Genomic DNA, 20,185 nt, shown 5'->3' with positions numbered 1-20,185 from the left:
TTGGTCATTACATATAAAGGTATATTTTTGAAGTTATGGTCAAAAGAAGCAAAAATTTTCTTATTATTCTCTTTATCTTTCTTGACCTTTAATCGCAAATATCTCCATTTGGCAAATATGGACTTATCGGTTTTTGCAAACAAACTCTTCATATATTGTATATATATATATATATATATATATATATATATATATATATATATATATACATATATATATATACATACATGTATACATATATATACACATACATACATAAATTAGATAAAATATGTACTTATAAACAAATGTAGCATACCTTTGATGTATTTACCCCCATAGCTAGAGGCACATGTGCACAAACATATGCATACCAACAATTCATTGGCTTGTAAAGGAATTATCACACCCTGTCTGACACACAAACATAAGCATTTTTTTTTTCTCTCTCTCACACGCATACATGCATTCTCATAGATCTTAACAAGCATGGACAACAGTAAAATGCAGTTGGACCACCAACTGATGGAATGTATAAGCCACACAAGAACATTGGTAAAAACATTGACCTAATGCACTTCAGCAATATCTGTGCACTTACAGTATGGACTGAGAATTTATAAAGTACAATGTAAATGGTGCAAGACCAGCAACGCAAATGGAAAAATGGTACATGGTAATAGTCTTCATCAACTTCGATGCGATGATCCATTCAGGGTGGACAGGTAGTTAGGCCTACAATTGTATATTGTTAACTTCTGTTTATTTTCTTTTTCATTTTCCTTCCTCTTCTCCTCCTATAACTACATTCTTTCTTCTCCTTGTATAGTTAACTTTTAGAACATCACGTAATCTCATTGTATTGATTCCAACATTGTTGCAAGTCTCATGAATGTGAATGTTCATTTAGTGTATCAAGTGCATTTAGTTTGTGATTGTTGTTTTATTTTCCTGAGCATACATGTGTATTTTTAGATGAATTTAATTTCTATGAACACTTCTTTCATTCTGCTATTACCGGTACTCCATCTATCAAAGTTAACTTGAATGTGGAGCAAAACAGTATGTTAAAACTCTGATTTTCAGAGTTACAGCTGTATGCTACTGTTGTTGGAGTTTACACAAGCACACACAAACACAACATATAAACATGCACACACACACACACACACACACACACACCGTATACACATAAAGAGTTCATTGAAATTGACATTTACAATAACTGATCCTGTAATTTATTAGTGAACATGCACGAATGAAAAAAAAAAATGCAATACACAAGGCTGGCAAACAAAATTCATATTTACACATAAACTTCAAACAGTTGGTTGAAAATGATAGTGTTATAAATATCTACCTGCTGCGGATAATAACCGTGCTGACTCTGTGCCGAGTCTTTTGCGAGCAACTTGTCATCATTCTCAGGAGGTAGATTCCATAACACCCCTATCATTCTCAACCATCAACAGACAGGAACATTATGTATTACAGCATTCTGGGAAACAGTTGAAACATTCTCTGGTTTGGCAATACATTACTTTTATAGCAACAACATTCTCAACACTGATGAGATCAGAATCTATTGTTACTTTTTTCTCACTCTATATTCTGATCGAAAAGAAATTCATGAACATCAACAGATCATTTCTATCATCCTTATGTTTTGTGAAGGGCAAAATACCTAGTGTTACAACTTTCCAATTCAAATGAGTACTGTTTTTATTAACCCTTTATCCCCTCTTATGTCAATTCCAACAATTCAAATTTTTTAATGTCATTATCTTAAACCCATTATTATTTCAGGCAAAATACAAAATACTCTTTAGAGAATACACTCTGAGAAGTCCAAGCACAAGTATACATGTAGCAAGAGAGGCATTTATAAGAGCGAAATCCACTATAAGAAGGTTGTGAGATTATGATATTTGCTCTTTGTACCCAGGACAGTAATCTGTATGTGAGGGAACATGATGTCTGACAACTTCAATATCTATGTGTGGGACCATTTTTCTTTCTGCGTGTGTTTGTGTGTATGTGTGTGTATTTATGCATTGAGCTCTGCAACATCTTTTGAAAGTGTATAACTTTACCACACACCGACCAGATAAGACATTTCAGTGTATCAAAAATATTTCGCAAGATCCCACTATAGCACAGTGTACAGGTACGATAAAACATTTGGAAAATTAACATTTGTCATTTAGCCCATCCCTTGTTTACCTTGATTTGGCCGTCATGACTGAATTCCTTACAGCAAAAGCAGGGGCGGATCCAGGAATTCCGTAAAGAGGGGGCGCGTTTACAAAATCAAAGGGGGGGGGGGGGGGGGCGCACGCACCCCTCCCCCTATTTTTTTTCTTTTTATTTCTTTTGTTTCAACAAAAAATAAAGGGGGGGGGGGCGTGCGCCGGTTGCGGTCCTCCCTGGATCCACCCCTGGCAAAAGTGATAAAGACTTATTGTTGCCTGGATTTTTGTGATTTCAATAACTCTCACAGACACATAATGAAACTTACATTACCATCCCTGTTTACACTTTGGTCAAATGACAAGAAAAGTTAACATGCTTGCCTTTGTGTATCAGCCTCTTGCCACAAGTTTTGCTCTTTGTCTTTAGTCAAGTTGCAAATCCTACTTCACAAGCTACTAAAAACATGTAATCACTCTACATTTATTGGCACAGATTTTGTTTATACATACATGTTAATCATCCTAAAAACTTTTATCATTATTTTTTTAAAGTCCATGCACCGAAAAAACCCTGCTTTGATTTAAAAGGATCAGTTGCAGCTCACACACAGACAGTAATGGAAAGGGAAAATAGAAATTGTTAAAGTGCTTAAGAAATGTCTACATACACAGCTTACTTTTTATCAAATGGTTCGAAGTAAATGCTATCACCCTCCCCCCCCCCCCAAAAAAAAAATACATATAAATGTATAAATACACCACAAGGCTTCTGCTTACATAAAGAATTTAAAGAATTTCATTAGGATAAGGTTTGTCGCATACCACTTTCCAGTGCAATGCTGCATGATCTTGATTAATCATAATGTCATGATAACACCCTATTACCGTTTTGTGATACGGACGCTGAACGGGCAATCAATTGTATCATGTGACCAGGCCTTGATGCATACCAAGATATATGTACAAAAACCATATGCAAACCTCATATATCAGTCCAAAATGTTGGATAAAGATGGGCAAAATTGCCAATTCTATTTGATTTTCAAATTCATAATTCTAAAAAAAGAGAAAAAAAATGATTATACACATTACTGGTGTTAAATGGTATCAGTGAAAATGGTGTGTTAGGAATTAATTAACTAACCTACCATGGTCACAGTAATTATTTGATAATCAGTGTTACTGTTAGTAACAATTTGGTATATTTTATGATCAGCCCGGGTGCCATGTCTTTTCACATTTCTCACATGGGCAGTTGGTAAATGCACAGGCTATGCTATCAAATGCATTTCAGTATTCAAGGGTGAGCAATGACATTACAATATTTTTCACTGATATGCAATAAGTTGGTAACCTTAGAAAATTAACTGGACATGATTACAACATCAGTGAGCTGGTATGTAGCCTTCAGCTCCAGTCTTTTATGTGGAAACTGACATGAGACAAAAGACTCAAAGTATGACAAAATTCAGATGACTAAAAAAAAAAAAAGAAAAAGAGAGAGAAATGTTTTGGACAACAGTTCAAACTCACCCTTGTTGTAATTACTTGTCTATTTATGACTACAACAAATAAACTATTAAAAAAAAATCTTGTTACTCCTACATACAATTGTACATCACCATTCATTCACATATCTACACTGCTTCAGCATGTTCTACAAAAGGTAAAGATGACACAATCAGATGCAATGCACTATGCCTGACATTTGTGCCATGATGGAAAATTTGGAATGATACTTATTCTGTACAAGTTACAGTGCTGATTTCTTAAGGGCTGATCATTACTATAATCTCATCTAAGTCAGAAAGCTCATTAGGGGGAATATCTGAAACCAAACAATGGATGCACAGAGAATAACCACCTCACCTTGTGGGACTCTGAGTAGAATACTTTGCTCAAAACATTATTTCATAAAAAGGAAGGGGAAAAAAAATGTGGCATTTTTAAAATCCGATTACATTGTGTTACAATGAGATACCAGAAAACCGAGCCTTACAACTTACAAATAAAGCACAGGATGTGAAGTTGTGGAATAGCATTTGCTTCTCAGCGGCTGCAAGATAAAAGAAAGGGCAAAAAGTTTCATGAATAACAGGTAACATATTACACAGAGTGCTACAAAAACTTTTTTTTATACCACTTGCCTGACCAGGCAAGCAGATTTTAAAGTTGTTACAGAACACTTGCCTGAACATGAATTTTACTTGCCCGAGAAGAAAGTCCAAAGATATGAAACAAGGCAAGTGCCTAATTGTGTCTCGCCCATTCGCGTACAACGAATTAATATTCTTTATAACTCCCAGAAGTTAATTGACCTGCTTATGACCTTTGACCTTGTGGTGACCTTCAACACCCCAAGGGACATTAACCATCCAAGTTTGGTCACAATCGGACAAAGGGATCAAAAGTAATGAGCCATAATCGAAACGCGCTATAAAAACTTAACATTGGGCCCTTAAAGTTTGTTAAAGGGAAGATAAACCCCAAGAACAATGTGGATTGAGTGAAAGCAGCAGCATTAGTGGAACACATCAGTGAAAGTTTGAAGAAAATCGGACAATCGATGCAAAAGTTATGAATTTTTAAAGTTTTGATGTTGGAACCGCTGGATGAGGAGACTACTAGAGGTTATGACGTATGAGTGGACAACAATACCAAGAAAATCTAAAGAAAATTCTGCAAAAATCCATTTTTCATGAAAATTACAAATTCCATCAAGTTGATATTGAATATATGTTAGGGGTAGCAATTATTCCTCTTGCTTTCTGAAAGCGGTTGGTCCATTGTTTTTTCATAATTCTAGAAAAGTGAATTTTTGTTGAATTTCCTTTATATTTTCTTTGTATTGTTGTCCACTCATACGTCATATCCTCTAGTAGTCTCCTCATCCAGCGGTTCCAACACCAAAACTTTAAAAATTCGTAACTTTTGCATCGGTTATCCGATTTTCCTCAAACTTTCACTGATGTGTTCTACTAATGTTGCTGCTTTCACTCAATCCACATTGTTCTTTGGGTTTACCTTCCCTTTAACCCCTGTCTGTGACCTTTGACCTTGTGATGACCTTCACCTCTCCAAGGGACATCTTCCATCCAAGTTTGGTCACAAACAGACAAAGGGATCAAAATTTATGAGCCATAAACGAAATGCGCCCCAAAAACTTAACATTGGGCCTTAAAAGTTCGTTGACCCCTGTCTGTTACCTTTGACCTTGTGGTTACCTTCAACTTCCCAAGAGACATCTACCATCACCCAAGTTTGAATGCCATTGTAGCAACATGTGCTGAGTGATGCATGATAAGAGTCTTTCAAGTAAACTTTAACGTATGACCGCAAATGACCTTTGACCTTGTCATGTGACCTCTTACGGCACCATGACATGAAGGTACCCCCAGTGCATCCAATTTTCTTTAATGGCCAAATATTCACTATGTGCAAAATAAAAAGACCCTGGAAAGGATCCCAACCTCAGAAGTATACAAGCAAACAGTAATGAAAGTGAAACTTTTTTTTTCTCCCCACAAATGTCAGAAACCAAGCACAGAAAATGAACCACAGGAAATACAATTTATCTTTTCATGAAATAAACATCTATGTTGCTTAGTTGAACACATTTACAAGATTATCAAAATTGTTGCATATGACAAACAGCAGGTTACTTTGGAATGAACACTTTCAGGAAAGTCTCAAAGAAAGCATTACCAGGCACTTTACCCCCACTTTCCTATAGGCACATTTTAGTTAATGTCCTATACATGCAACCCAAATATAAAAGTGGATTGACTAAATGCAGCAATATTGGCAGCACACAACAATGAAAGTTTGAGGAAATTCGCACAATTCCTTCAAATCAAAAGTTATGAATTTTTCAAGTTTCGGAGCCTCCACTGCTGGATGAGAAGACTGCATTTTGTGCTGTAACAGATTTTTAAAAAGCATTTTTTTTTTTTCAAATGACAAGTACATATACCCTTGCCTTGAAAAAGGCAATCATTCCCCCTGCTTTCTAAGAGGCGAGTCAAGAGCTCTTTTATTAGGCTAGAAAAGAGAAAATATGTAGAATTTTCTTTATATTTTCCATGTATTATTTTCCATACATGATGTCACAAAATGTATACTCTTCTTATCTAGCGATGGAGGAACTGAAACTCCCAAAACTCATTAACTTTTCAACAGACTATCTGATTTTCCTCAAACTTTCACTGATGTATTCTACTAACATTGCTATGTGCAGTCACTCAATCCGCATGTATATTTGAGTTTCATTTCCCTTTAAGTGCTCTTTTCAAGCAAGGATTGCATGCATAGCATTCTTCCATGACTCTAGCTGCAACTGAACGTACCTCCTGCTCCTACTCCGGCTGCGGCTACGCTCGCTGCGTCGTGGAGCAGGTGAGCGGGAGCGGGACCGGGACCTGAAACATAAAGTTGGAGAACGTTACACACTGACCCAGCACATGCTGCTCAAGGGGTCCTCCTTGTTGCTAAATAATTTGCAATGACTGCCCCTTGTTTCTGAAATACATACATATACGACCCTCTCTAAGAAATATTGGTGATTACAGAATGAATCTGACCCTGACAAGATAACTAACTATCAAAGTGCTGGGTGAATAATTGATGAACAGAACTGTAAAGATCCTTTAAATATTTTCCATAAAAGTTAAAGAATCTTGAAAAAAGCAAGAAACACAAATATTCTCACACAACTAAGGCTGTTGGAAGCATTGATCTATTGAGCTTTTACTCTATTTCATCCTATCATCATCTTTTTTCAAGTAGCAACAAAGTAATGGAAGGGTCAAACTTAAAAAATCAAAAGTTTACACACCAAATATGTGTACTTAGAAAAAATAATAATAATAAAAAAAACCCTCGTTAAAACCTTCGTGGGTGAGAAGGAAATTGCAAAGAAAGGGAAAAGGTGTCAGGAAACAAGAAGAAAAATGTTATAATTCTTTTTTTTCTTTTTTTTAATCACCACTTAAAAATCTGGTACAAGACTTACATCAGTTCCTAACCTCTGAAGTCTTTTTCAATTTGTACTTCTTTTGTATTCTTGTATAAAAACCTTACTACAATTGTAACTGCAAATTGCCCAGTTTAACTCTATTCACTTCAAGGATCTATCTCTGCTCATTGCCATCAAAGTTTGCTAAGACATAAAATCACTCATGCATCAGGATTCTGTACATAACACATCAACCACTTATCAATCATCCTAAGCATTTCTTGTCATGTTTATGTTGCTACAGTAAAAGAAACCTTGCACTTACTACCTGTTTTCCTCCACTGGAAAAACAAAGGTGAAGAAATGACAAGGAGGGGATAAAGAACCCCCCTTATTGCCAGCAGTGCAGGGAACTACAGGACGCAGAAGGACGCGCTAAGACTGAGGACGCCACAGACGCATATGTGATCTTTTATTACACGTGCAGAACTGACGAAACTAGCATAACCCTGAAGTCGTAACCAAATGAAGGGCAGCAACAGAGATCTTAGCAGACATCCTCGCAAACGACAGAGCGTGCATTTCGTCGTGCCACAGCCCCCGTGGATATAAGACGACATGGACGGCATGGGGCTTCTCTTGAAGCCGGAAACTTGCGTCGAATTTTGACGGGGACTTTTTGCCGCATATTTCTTTCTTTTTTTAAAGCCGCATGAAGTGCAGATTTGTAGTAAAGGTGTGTGTGAGGCAGACGTGGGGCTTTTTAACGGCCTGCGATCTTTTCTCCATCACCGGATCTGATATCCTATCATGAAAAGATCACATTCCGTCAACTACCCCATGAAGGAAGGCGCAGTGTTGCGACATGGTCGTTCACTGGAGAATTTACTGGGCGTTAGATACGGGCTGTCAAGCCACTAACAAGAGAGTCCTGAAAAGGAGGGAAGGAGTAATCAGGGAATGGTCACAGAATCCTGACCATGTTAGATATTAAATTAGAAGCAACACTATAAATAAAAATAAAACAATACAATTCAAATTTGCATTAAAAAGAAATAAATGTTTTGAATGGTATATTATTGAACTATTACGCAAATGCAAAATGTCTGATCTTTACACACACACAAAGCAAAAAACAAAAACAAAAACAAGAAAAAAATAGACAGATCAAGTGTCTGAATTTGGCGAAATTCCTGGTTCCTGGGAGAAATCACACAGATTAACATAAAAGTTCATAGGTATTCTTGCACATTAATTCCAGTCTTTCACATTTATTTTTCATCAGCAAAGAAAGACATATATGAAAAAATCAACATACACAGCATTCATCAACTACTGGTGAAATACAAAAACCAGTGATATGATATATCATTTAGTACATTGATGCAATAAGAATGATTTTAAAAATCCTTTTATTCACAGAAAATCTCAATGACATTGGAAGAGGATTCATGCTTCCTTTTCTGGGAATTCTTTTAAATTTGTTAATACTCTTTTGGTTTTCCTTTTATTGCCACAATTGTGAAAACTTTCTGCCTCTTAATTTTTTACTTTTTTCATATCTGCCACTTACCTGGAGTAACTTCGACGACGGCTACTCCCACCTCCTGACCTGCGGCGACATTCGCGAGCAAAGTGTCCGACCTCTCCGCATTCATAGCATCGGCTCTCCCCCCTGGGTGGACCCCCGCGGCTGCCCCCGAATCTCCCACCTCCACCGCCACCTCCTCTGTAGCCACGCCTGCGCGAGTCTCCATTGGACATTTCCACCCGGGCTCTCTGGCCGCAAATGTTGCTGGTGAATTCAAGTGCACAACAGGAAGTTAGGTTGTTAACAAGAGAGATGCATGGGATAAAATGTAAAGCCAGAGAAAGCATAAGGGAGGGGATCTTAAAACTACCAGGTTATAGTGCAGTACAGCTTATCCTTGTCGTCCATTATTGATCACATTACTGTTGGAGACCATTGTCCCAAATGGAAAGTGTTTAACTTGCAGCATTACAGTGACGTGATTGAATGTCTATTATCAAATGCCTTTTTAAATTCTAGATGACATACTGAAATCACAGTTATCATTACTGTTCAAATTGTCCAGTTCTTGCTGCACTGTCACCATTGTTTTACAGCTTGTACCTGAACTACTTGCATGTGTTTGTGTGTGTGTGTGTGTGTGTGTGTGTGTGCCATGTATGAGCTCAATCATTCACCATGTGATGTGAAGCTTTGCTTTTGATACATTTATTTATAGTTTTCCTGTAAGTAAATGACCAGATGTCATGAAATGTGCGTAAGAACTATTGCAATATTGCAAAGGTACTCACTTTCATGCAAACAGAAGTAACATTCACACACTGTTCATTTCTTTTTTGTGTGTGTAAGCGGGACTGTTGATTCAAGTGAGTCATGATAAAGTCAACCCTGGATATTTGAAGGGCTTACACCATGGAGTTTGGGAATCAAATTGTCATTATTACTATTATTACTATTTTTTTTTTTTTTTTTTTTGGTATTACTAATAGGATTCCAATTTGTACGAGGCAGACACTATGACTTTCTGTTCACCTTCACATATATAAGGACTCAGAGAATGCAGCAATATTAGTAGAACACATCACTGACAGTTTGAGGAAAATCAGGCAATCCGTTCAAAAGTTTTGAATTTTTGAAGTTTAAATGGCGCCATCACTGGACGAGAAGACTACTTCAGCTTGTGATGTCACATGCATAGAGCGGTATAAAGAAAATATAAGGAAAATTCAACATATTTTCAGTTTGCTCGCATAACAAAAGAGCACTGGACTTGCCTCTTACGGAAGGAAAGGGGAATGATATTACCCTTGACATACATCAGTAACAAGTCGAGGGATGTGTACTTAAAAAAAAAAGAAGGAAATTTTGTCAAATGCTTGTATTTTCCTTATATCGTTCTATGCATGTGACATCATACACTGTAGTACAATAGCCTTCTCATCCAGCAGTGACTTTACAGAAACTTTGAAAAGTCATAACCTTTGAATGGTTTGTCTGATTTTCAGCAATGTGCTCTACTGACATTGCTGCATTCTCTCAATCTACATGTATATGAAGGTGGTTGTGTCCTTGAACTAATTCATTGTGAGACATTACTGCTGATAATACTCACGTAGCATCCAGTTCCTTCACTGCATCTGCTGCATCCCGTGAATCCTCAAACTCAATGAAAGCGAAGCCTGGTGGGTTCCTGGCGATCCACACGTGTTTCAGGTGGCCGTAGTAGCTGAACTTCTTCTCAAGCTCTGATTTGCTGGCATCATTTCCAAGGTTACCTACGTAGACCTTGCTGCTAGAGGAGGAGCCGCTTGATGATCTTCCATATCTGGACATCTTCTCCCGACCTCGCCTGAGCTATGGAAATACAACACAAAACATGCATGAACAGTAGTCACAACAGACATCAAGTAAACAACAGAACAATATCAGATGCCTTGGATGACTTGCAGTACTGATCAACTCTTGAAAAACAAGGAAAAGTAGAAATTACGCGGTGCGTAATATATGTCCCCGCCGGAAGTAGCATTTAGTAGCAAAATGTACAATATAGGTAAAAAATCAAGGTCAAAGGTCAAAGAAGTCAAAGGTCAAAATTCTGTGTAGAAGTTTTGAAGCCCTCACCTAGTGCCATCACATAAAGGAAACAGAATCGAAATCGGGTTAGAAATGGCGAAGGAGTAGCATTTTGTAGCCAATGTACAATATAGGTCAAAAATCAAGGTCAAAGGTCAAAATTCTGTGTAGAAGTTTTGAAGCCCTCACCTAGTGCCATCACATAAAGCAAACGGAATCGAAATCGGGTTAGAAATGGCGAAGGAGTAGCATTTTGTAGCAAAATGTACAATATAGGTCAAAAAATCAAGGTCAAAGGTCAAAGAAGTCAAAGGTCAAAATTCTGTGTAGAAGTTTTGAAGCCCTCACCTAGTGCCATCACATAAAGCAAACGGAATCGAAATCGGGTTAGAAATGGCGAAGGAGTAGCATTTTGTAGCAAAATGTACAATATAGGTCAAAGGTCAAGGTCAAAGGTCACGACTGAAATTCTGTGTTGAAGTTTCAAAGCTCCCATGTAGTGCTATCATATAAAGCAAACAGAATCAAAATTGGCTCATAATGACAGAGAAGTAGCAAATTGAAGATTTTGATCACACACGGACGCACACACGGACGGACGCACGGACGGACGGACGGACGGACGGACACACGGACACACACACGTACGGAGCCCGTTTCATAGTCCCCTGCTCGAACTCGTTCGGCGGGGACAAAAAATCCTACCACAGTTACAGGGCTTTTTCTGTGCTCGTCTTTGACATGTTGAACTTATTTGACTTGACTGCTCTAGCAACAGGGTTACATGTAATGACACATCATGGCCTGGCATCATCACAATGACAAAGGCATCAAGAAGTCATTCCTGTGAATCCAGGGTCCAGAGTCTCTAAAAGCAGGTGTCTAGATCCAGTATGTCCTATGTGCTCCACCTACAACATCCTGGCATTATCATTAAATATGCCCCTGTAATTCTGTTCCAAAATACTAGTAGCTAGGTCATGCTCTGGTACAGGAGAGCCAGGTATAATATTCTAAATAGGCTCACTTCCAGCATTTGCCTACAGTTGACTCAAACCAACTAACACTTGAGGCATATCACACATTTGTGCCATGTGTCATTACCAGCACCAGCGAGTCCAGACTAGCAATATTGTTCTGATTTCATATCACTATTACTTAGAACATAAAGGGCTGAATTAACGAAGGAGGTTTAAATTCAAACCATGGAATAAAATAGGTGTACCTTTGACATGCACTTTGTATCAATGCACATTTGTTACTTGATACCTAGCCAAACACATGTGATTAGACTGTTTTCATATTCAAACGGAAGTGAGATATGATATCACTCAAGCCACATCAACTGGCAATGTATAGAGCTGTACATCATACACCACCTCGCGAAGAGAAAAAAGAATTACATCAATTTCATACTTTCTAAACAACTTTACTTACTTACAATATTTTACACCCCATTCTAACTTTTAACTACTTTTACATTCCATTCTAACCATCTTTGTTTCGTAAAGATAGATTAAAAGTCAATAAAAAGCTACTATGTTGTAATTGATTGGGGGATTTGCGATTGATAAGGATCAATCGCACCACTATGACAGTCTTGATAAGGCTATAGTGTTGCCTTTGGCTGTGTACACTGTAGCACATACAGCACGTAAACGTAAATGTGTGCACATCAAATTCGGTGCATATTCTCTGAAAACATTCAGTAGCGCTTCCTTGTACATTGAGTACGTACAGCGTACAGGATACACATGGCCATGGTAGGGCTAGCCAACCAGCGATATCTGGCTGGCTGCTGTGCTGTCCATCAATCATGAAATGAAAATGAACTTAACCAGGGGCATTTGGGAATGAAGTGAGCTCTTCTTCAAGAAAACTTGCAGCCAAACAGAGGAACGCCAATGACAAGACTGGAAAAGCGAAGAAAAAAAGACGATGAGAATTGATTGGAAATTAGTCTAGAAAGTAGAATGTCAGAAAAATTAGGCGACTTTCATTGTAATGGTGGTATAAGATACTGCATTGTCTGTTGATGAGGCTGTTTCCAGCTCAGCAGCGGGCATACATTGTAGGCCACACAGCACGGTTACAAGTGTGTGGCTGTATTCAGCGACTCGGGCTAGACTGTACGGATACAACCACATATGAGCATATGGCTGTATACATTTACCTTGTTAAAATCGGACTCTATGCAGTTCTATTGTTTTTTTGGGTTGGATCATCGATCAGCTAGAAACTACAGACAGTTAGAGTGGTGTTGCTCGTCATGCTGGTCATGCACATCACACTGTCTTAAGTATAACACCTAGTCATTGTCATCTTAATCATGTGACAGCGTAATTAAAGGACAAGTCCACCTTCATAAACATAAGGATTGAGAGAATGCAGCAATATCAATTTGGGAGACAGGAAAAATAAACCTAGTGCAGTGGTTTCTCTGTATCTCTTGCTCTTCCTCATTCTACCTTTCAATATTCTCCATTAATGTTACTTCAGCTCAGAAATAACAACTGCTAACAGACTGCTCATAAATATGTGGGGTTTTCTACAGATGTGCAGACAAGACAGTGAGTGAGCACTGCATTGGCATTGCATTGACCAAAAGATAGGTCTGAATCTGGTCGTCAGGGATATGTTCCGCGGAGACTACATCTTGGAATCTTCATGAAATCCCCTCATATAGAGGAGGGCCGCAAACTTGCAAAAGTAAAAAAAAAAAAAAATGACTAAAACTAGAAATGTTGCTATGGCGACTGGTATGCCTCGCCATAATGCAGGGTTCTCCTAATAGGTCTATAGTACAATGTCTTGACAATGAGTGATGATAGTTTCACATAATACATATCGGCAAAATATTAAAATGACAGGTTTGTTACAAATGTGTTGAATGTTCACTTTCATTGAACTAGGTTTAATTGGATGAATGGCTATATTGTCTAAGAGTGCCGGTATTTGGGCATTTGAGGATTTTTACTTGACTTTTGACCCTTTCATAAGTTTAATGAAGAAGTGAAATTTAGCACTTTCACTTGACCTTTGACCTTATGGCCAGAAACTTCCCAGAGAATCTCTATTGGGTAATATTTGCATTACACTAAGTTTCAAGAAAAAGTCCTGCTGGCATAGATAAGAGGAAAATAGTGAAATTTTGAGAAGTTGACATTGACCTTTGACCAACCTGACCTTTGACCCATGACCCCTACATTTTCATAATCACTGCCAGTCAGTGCATGCATATGTACTAAATTCCATGAAGATACCTTGAACTATTTGTGAGATATGGAGAAAAAAGTGAAATTTTAACATTTTCACTTGACCTTTGACCTCATGACACAAAACTCTCTCTGGAGAATCTTTATTTGGTAGTTTATGTAAAAACTAAGTTTCAAGAAAATACTTTTAGGCATTGCATAGATATGAGGGAAATAGTGAAATTTTGTGCATTTGACCTTGACCTTTTACCTTGAGCATGTGTGCCCAAAAGTTGATGGGCACAACTTCGCCCATTCATACATATATACATGCCAAGTTTCATTAGGATACCTCAAACGGTTTTTCAGTTATGCCGTCCACAAAATTGATTACGGACGGACGGACGGACAGACAACCCCAAAACGTATTGCCTCCGGCGACACTCTTGTGGCGGAGGCATAAAAATGGCAATCATGCACTTTATGCCTCTATATTATCCGTGTGAGATTTTACCCTAATTAAGTAGTGCAAGAGAATTTGAGTACCTATCACTAATCAGGCACCGCGGGTTTGACAGCATTATGTTCCGGTAATGTGTACATGTGTGTAGGATCTCGTGTTGGGATGCAGTGTGTGTGGGAAAAATGAAAGCACAGTACGCCACACCATTGCTCGCCCTTCCTTACGCGGCGTGATCGAGCAGAGGGTGTGCTGCTGGGCTGTGCACGGCACACGATGCAACTGAACTGGGGGAAACTTTTGCCTTCCATTTGTGATTTTAAATGAATGGATATTGCAATATATCTCAAGCAGGGGATCACTAATTAACCTACTCAAAGAGCTTAAACATGTCCACTGTCATTGCCAAAATTATTCTGCGAAATAAACAACAACAAAAATTAAATAAGATTGTATCCCAATCCGTAACTCTCTTACCGCCTACACAGCCATTTACCGGCAACCACTACATGCACACACACACACACACGCACACACACCTCTCCTGCGCAGGTGGTTTGTGCAAATTGCAGTGGCAGCGGATGGATGAAGGAGACATAAAAACTATTTATGTAACTGTGGCTGGCTAAGATGTTCAAAAGTGGAAGCTATTGTATCGCAGACTTCCTTACACTTTGCGGCATGATCACAGCAATTTCTGCAGTGCAATATTGTAAATGTAAAGCTTGATAGTCCTGAAGCGGAGAGCAGCCAGAGGCATGCGAGGCGATATTGCGCAGTGCTTGATGCAATTGTCAAAATCGCAGTGCATGCTAGGCTAAACTGGTGGTATCTGTCTCTTCACGCCCAGCCAGCGAAGATCCCACTCAGCGAGTGAAGAAGCTAGCTGCTCGTCTGTAGCTGCAGGTATCTGTGCGCATGCGCGGTAGTTGATTTGAATAGCGTTGTGTTCTGGAAGATGGTTGACAGACCTGTGCAAAAAAAAAAAAAACAGGATTTTTTCGGATTAATGTATAAAATCGGCCAGCAAAACATAAAATAGGGCTAAATTAGGCCTACATATTCCAGTTGAGCTAATTTCAGTGAGGCTGAAATTCCCTTTAAAGGGCATTTTTAGCTGACAATCTATTGTCCCGCGCTGATCAATAATTTTGCATAGCAAAGTGACACGAGTAGATCTGTCTCTTAAACGGAGGGCTGACCATACATGTTTCAACATCAGATAAGAAGCCCACCGTGAGGAGACAGATACCATTCATCTAAAGGCCAAGCTAGGCGGGCTTTAGTCACTTGAGTGATGGTATACCTATGTCGTTATCATTTGTCAAACGGCGTTCCAAGCAACAGTAAAGCTCGCCAGCTGCTCAGTGCGTGGTGGTTCACGGGAATGAGGTACCATTTCATAATTGTCTGCTCTGGAGAGTGCAATGCTGGTTGTGAGGAAAGAGGAACTCTTCTTTCTATTAATACCTTATTATGGTGACAAATGCATGACCGATCACATGAACTTAAAAGACAACCATGTCAATGTATCAGTACACTTTTTCCAAGTTTTGAGTGTCACATGAAAGGAACGATGCATGTCTCACTGAATGGATGAGATCTCTCAATGACAGTGGTAACACTATTCACAGGCCAGCCTGCTCATGACTGCAGGTTTGTGTTTAGGGCTTCTTCTAACCTTCAGGGTGCTACTTAAGCACTAGCCTGATTGCCCGGGGCAAGTAAAAAATCAAAGCTGGGCAAGTGTTTTGAAACAATGAGAAAAAATGCTTGCCCAAATTGGGTAAGCAAAAAGTTTTGAAGCCATCTTTACTTCCCAACACTTACATGTTGTATGTGAAAAAGTCCCACCAATCCAACACCAACACTATCTAACCAATACTCCCCACATATGCTGTTTATTCAAATAATTGGGTTTCATCAAGCCCTTAGCTTTAATCACAAGTGATTTTCTATATCATTTTCTTATATCTTTAGATTTTCATTTCGGGCAAGTAAAATTCAGGTTCGGGCCAGTACTAGTATTCTGCAACAATTAGAAAATTTTGAGAGGGAGCTTGCGCACGCACTGGAGGATACTAGCGAGCTTGCACATGCATCGGAGGATACAGTATCCTCCAGTGCGTGCACAATCTCAAAATCTCACAGCTTGCGCGCTGTCTGTATGCTGGATGCGTGATGTGATGTAACGTCGCATCGCGGGATTCCACAAAACAAACTGGAGTACCCACCTACTCTATCAGTGTGGAATAGTAATTTGGAATATACATGCACAAGATCAGGTTAGTACTGATTTTATTTTTTTCGTTACCAATTTTTGTAAAAAGATGTCAGACTTCAGCTTCAGGAGGCTGATTCGTGCGCGGAGAGGTGAGAGCTGCAGAAAAAAGCACTGAAAATATTTAGTCGGATCAAGCCGCTAGATGAGGCAGATGGGGCAGTCCTCATGAGCGGGTTTCCCAGACTGATAATACAATGTATGTGATATAGAGTCTAATCATCATTTTCGGTAAGTTGTAAAATGTGCATGTCAATATTGATAGCACACATGTATGATGATGTAGATATGAACTCTCAGTCTCATTAATGAAGATTTACATTAGATGAGCTTGAGGTGACAAAAATGATCTAAAGTATCAAAACTCAAAGCGACTGCAACGCGATCGCTGGACTCTCTTGACTTTGTGTTGTGGATCGTGACGGTACAGACAGCCCTGTCGCTATTTACAGCGACTGGGCTGTGTATAGTTTCAGCAACTGGGCTGTGTGTGTGTGTAAAATTCATTAGACATGATTGATACTAATGATAGACCTAGACTAGACTCTAGTTAGTAGGACCTATCAATGGAAAGAGGAAAAGTTCCTCTTTCCTCACCATCATTCACATCAACATTGCACTTTCCAGAGCTGACAATTACATGTATGAAATGGTAGCCCTCCAAAGTTTAATTACCTTCTCTTTCTTTTTCTTTTTTTTTATACGCTCTGTACAGCTGTACGCAGTTTCCCCACATTCATTCACACACACGCTCACAATCTCCTTGCTCACAACACTCATTGTTTCAAATCGTCTGAGTGTAGGGCCTACAGAGACTCCCAGACACAAACCCCATTAGTCGCATTACACATTGCACAGTGCATTTAGCGCAGAAAAACTACTTGCTTCTGCTCTGAGTCTCATCGGTTGAGATCCACATCTTACGGCCTGCCCATCTTACTTCTAAATATACGTACCGAATGACTGAAATTAAAGATATGGCTCCGTAATGTGTAATTTTAGCTAGCTAGCCTTTGATGTACTTGATGCCCTGCCCAGTCGAGTCAGTCTTTTTGCCAGCGGAAAGATACACCCGATTCGTACATGTGCGTATGCATGTGCATGTAAGTACCGTGCTTTTGGTGTAGGATTTTTGCTGCTGGATATCAGGGCCGATTTATCATATCCTACGGCGTGTGTAGGGCTGCTTGTAACGCACGCACACGCACAGCCTGATTTCTACGAGCGCTCATTCGCTGCATGTACATTCGCTGTACGTACAATACCACCGCAAATGCACGTAGGCACACTGTACGCATACCATCACGTACAGGGTGCTCATGATCTTAGGCGTGGCTTTTACTAGTACACTGTACTGTGTTTAAAGCTCCTAAACTACTAACGCATGCATACAGCAACATGTAGTTTCTTTAATGTTATCATGTAAATTGTTGTGAATAACTCTCTCATCGATTTGTACATAAAATGTCTTGCCTGATCGTAATTGTAGCTAGCCTATAGTGTTAGTTGAGATGGGAATTCAAGTCTTTGCGTACAGTAGCAAGCTTATTAAATTTTGACTACTGAAAATCGGTTTTGAAATGGCTACTGAGATATCAAAGAGCAAAGTAAAACAAAGTGTTCCTAATAAAAGGTGGGTCCCACCTTTTATTTGGACCACTTTGTATGTTTGTCAGTGTTGCTGCTGTTGTTGTTATATTATAGCGCACCATTTCAAAGCCATTTTTCATCACTATTTAAAATCAATTTTGAATTCCTCTTAGCTACGCTCTTCAATATTTCATATATACAGTGGTTTCTAATGACCTCACTAAAAGTAAAAACCTGAATCTTCCTCTCAACCAAAGCTATCGCTTTTACCATAGCACATACTGTGGTAGCTGAACGAACTGCAACCTGTCGATCTCCTTAGAGTGTATAATGTGCTTTTTCTTGGATGCAACTCGGATACATCTCTACGCTCTCAAAACTGATGTCACAATAGAAATTTAGTGGAGATGTGTGCAGCTCAATGGGAGACTTGTGAGGGTTTTATTATTATCACCTCTGCCAATATATATGGGATAAGTATAACACGACTGATTCGTGGGGATCACGTGAAAACTGCTTCTTTCGCTGATTTGCTTTGCCTCCATTTGTGGTATATTGCAGTTTGTAGATTGGTCGAATAGCAACATCTTTTTTCTTAAATTCATTCATCGGTCGACTCTCTCTCTCTCTATATATATACGTATAATCCCTAAATTTGTTTTGTTTTCTACGGAACTTTATGGGAGAGGAAACACATCCCGTATCTATCATATGTTTTACCGGTCAATATCATAATCTTGTCATTCAAGTTTCTATTCCGAGCATTCAATTTCACGCATTCCACGCTCGCAGCACTCCTATGAATCAGAAATCAAATTCAACGTCCGATCATTATAGGATTCACGATCACAATTATTGTTCATTTGCGTCATTTAAATCTAAGATAGGAGCACGCATTTCAGCAATGAGCATTCAAATTCATTTCAAGCCGGCGACGGAATTTCGATGGTAATTCAAATTCGTAAAAAGGCAAATTCAATCATGTTCCACAGAAGTGCATTAGATTTTTTTTTTAAATCTTGCATTTAGTTATAGCATGAGGCCGTGTACTATGTGGTATTTTTCACTTAGCTTTGAATAGATTTGGCTTCATGATGAAGATTATTTCGCCGTGTTTGTATAGGTCCACCTGTTCATTCTAAAATTTGCACTTCATGAGCATGTGACGAGGGTAAAATGGCAGCTAATTATACAGGTACATCAGGTACTGTATACACAAACGAGCACCTTCGAGAAAATAAATTTCTATACCACATTGAAACTCAGGACATGAAAACTGTATAGGCCTACGTCTTGTTTATTGTTTACTGATGTATTATTGGTGTACATTTGCGGGACTAAGTAAGATCAAATTGTGCGTTAATGGGGCGTTGTCCTTTTTTAGTGCATGAGGTGTCATCAAGGATTATATTGTCGTTGTATTGTTGGATGTACTGAGACTCTGACTGGACTTTATGATTTAAAATTTCTTGAAATTAAAAACCAAGAATACATGAACACAAAACAATGCAAGAAACATAAAAGAAATAATGAAATGCATAAGCCTGGGTTGTGCAAACCTCTTTGATTGTTATATAAGAAAATATCCTCATCCCATCAACCTATTCTTAAAAAAACAAAACAAACAACTATTGTCTAGTTCCTTCATTAAAGTGATTGCATGAAGTAGGTAATTGATCATCTGAAAATGAAATTGAACGCTCCAAACAAGCTCATGGGGACGAGAGGACTACCGTGAATTTGAATGCACCAATGCAGTGCTCGGCATTTGGATGCGTGAATTTGACCAGACGGAAATGAAATACATTGTAGAGCCATATCTATCATACCACAAATGAAATTGATCGCTCGGATTCTGAATTTAAATTTCCGAATATTTTCGCATGCGTGCGATATGTGAATTTGAATGCACATTAATGAATTGGAATAAC

General features: G+C 38.6%; 1 protein-coding gene across 2 annotated transcripts; it reads right to left on the bottom strand.

The window, feature by feature from the left end:
* Positions 1–2,383: 2,383 nt before the first annotated feature.
* On the bottom strand, positions 2,384–17,754 carry LOC139726721 (serine/arginine-rich splicing factor 7-like). Of its 2 annotated transcripts, none has more exons than XM_071637713.1 (5): positions 17,621–17,754; positions 10,269–10,510; positions 8,699–8,920; positions 6,518–6,589; positions 2,384–4,227 (listed from the first exon to the last, which is right to left on the bottom strand). In XM_071637713.1, the coding sequence occupies exons 2-5, from the start codon at positions 10,487–10,489 to the stop codon at positions 4,221–4,223; spliced, it is 522 nt and encodes a 173-aa protein (XP_071493814.1). In that variant the 5' UTR covers positions 10,490–10,510; positions 17,621–17,754; the 3' UTR covers positions 2,384–4,220. The 2 variants fall into 2 exon arrangements, with proteins under 2 accessions (XP_071493814.1, XP_071493815.1); XM_071637714.1 differs by having other exon boundaries at positions 10,269–10,505; positions 17,621–17,733.
* Positions 17,755–20,185: the final 2,431 nt, after the last annotated feature.

This window comes from Diadema antillarum, unplaced genomic scaffold, assembly GCF_040938485.1.
Source record: "Diadema antillarum isolate AM-2024a unplaced genomic scaffold, OU_Dant_1.0 seq00000097_RagTag, whole genome shotgun sequence".
NCBI lineage: Eukaryota > Metazoa > Echinodermata > Echinoidea > Diadematoida > Diadematidae > Diadema > Diadema antillarum.
The sequence above is the reverse complement of the archived record's forward strand: the minus strand, read 5'-3'. Positions and strand labels throughout refer to the sequence as shown.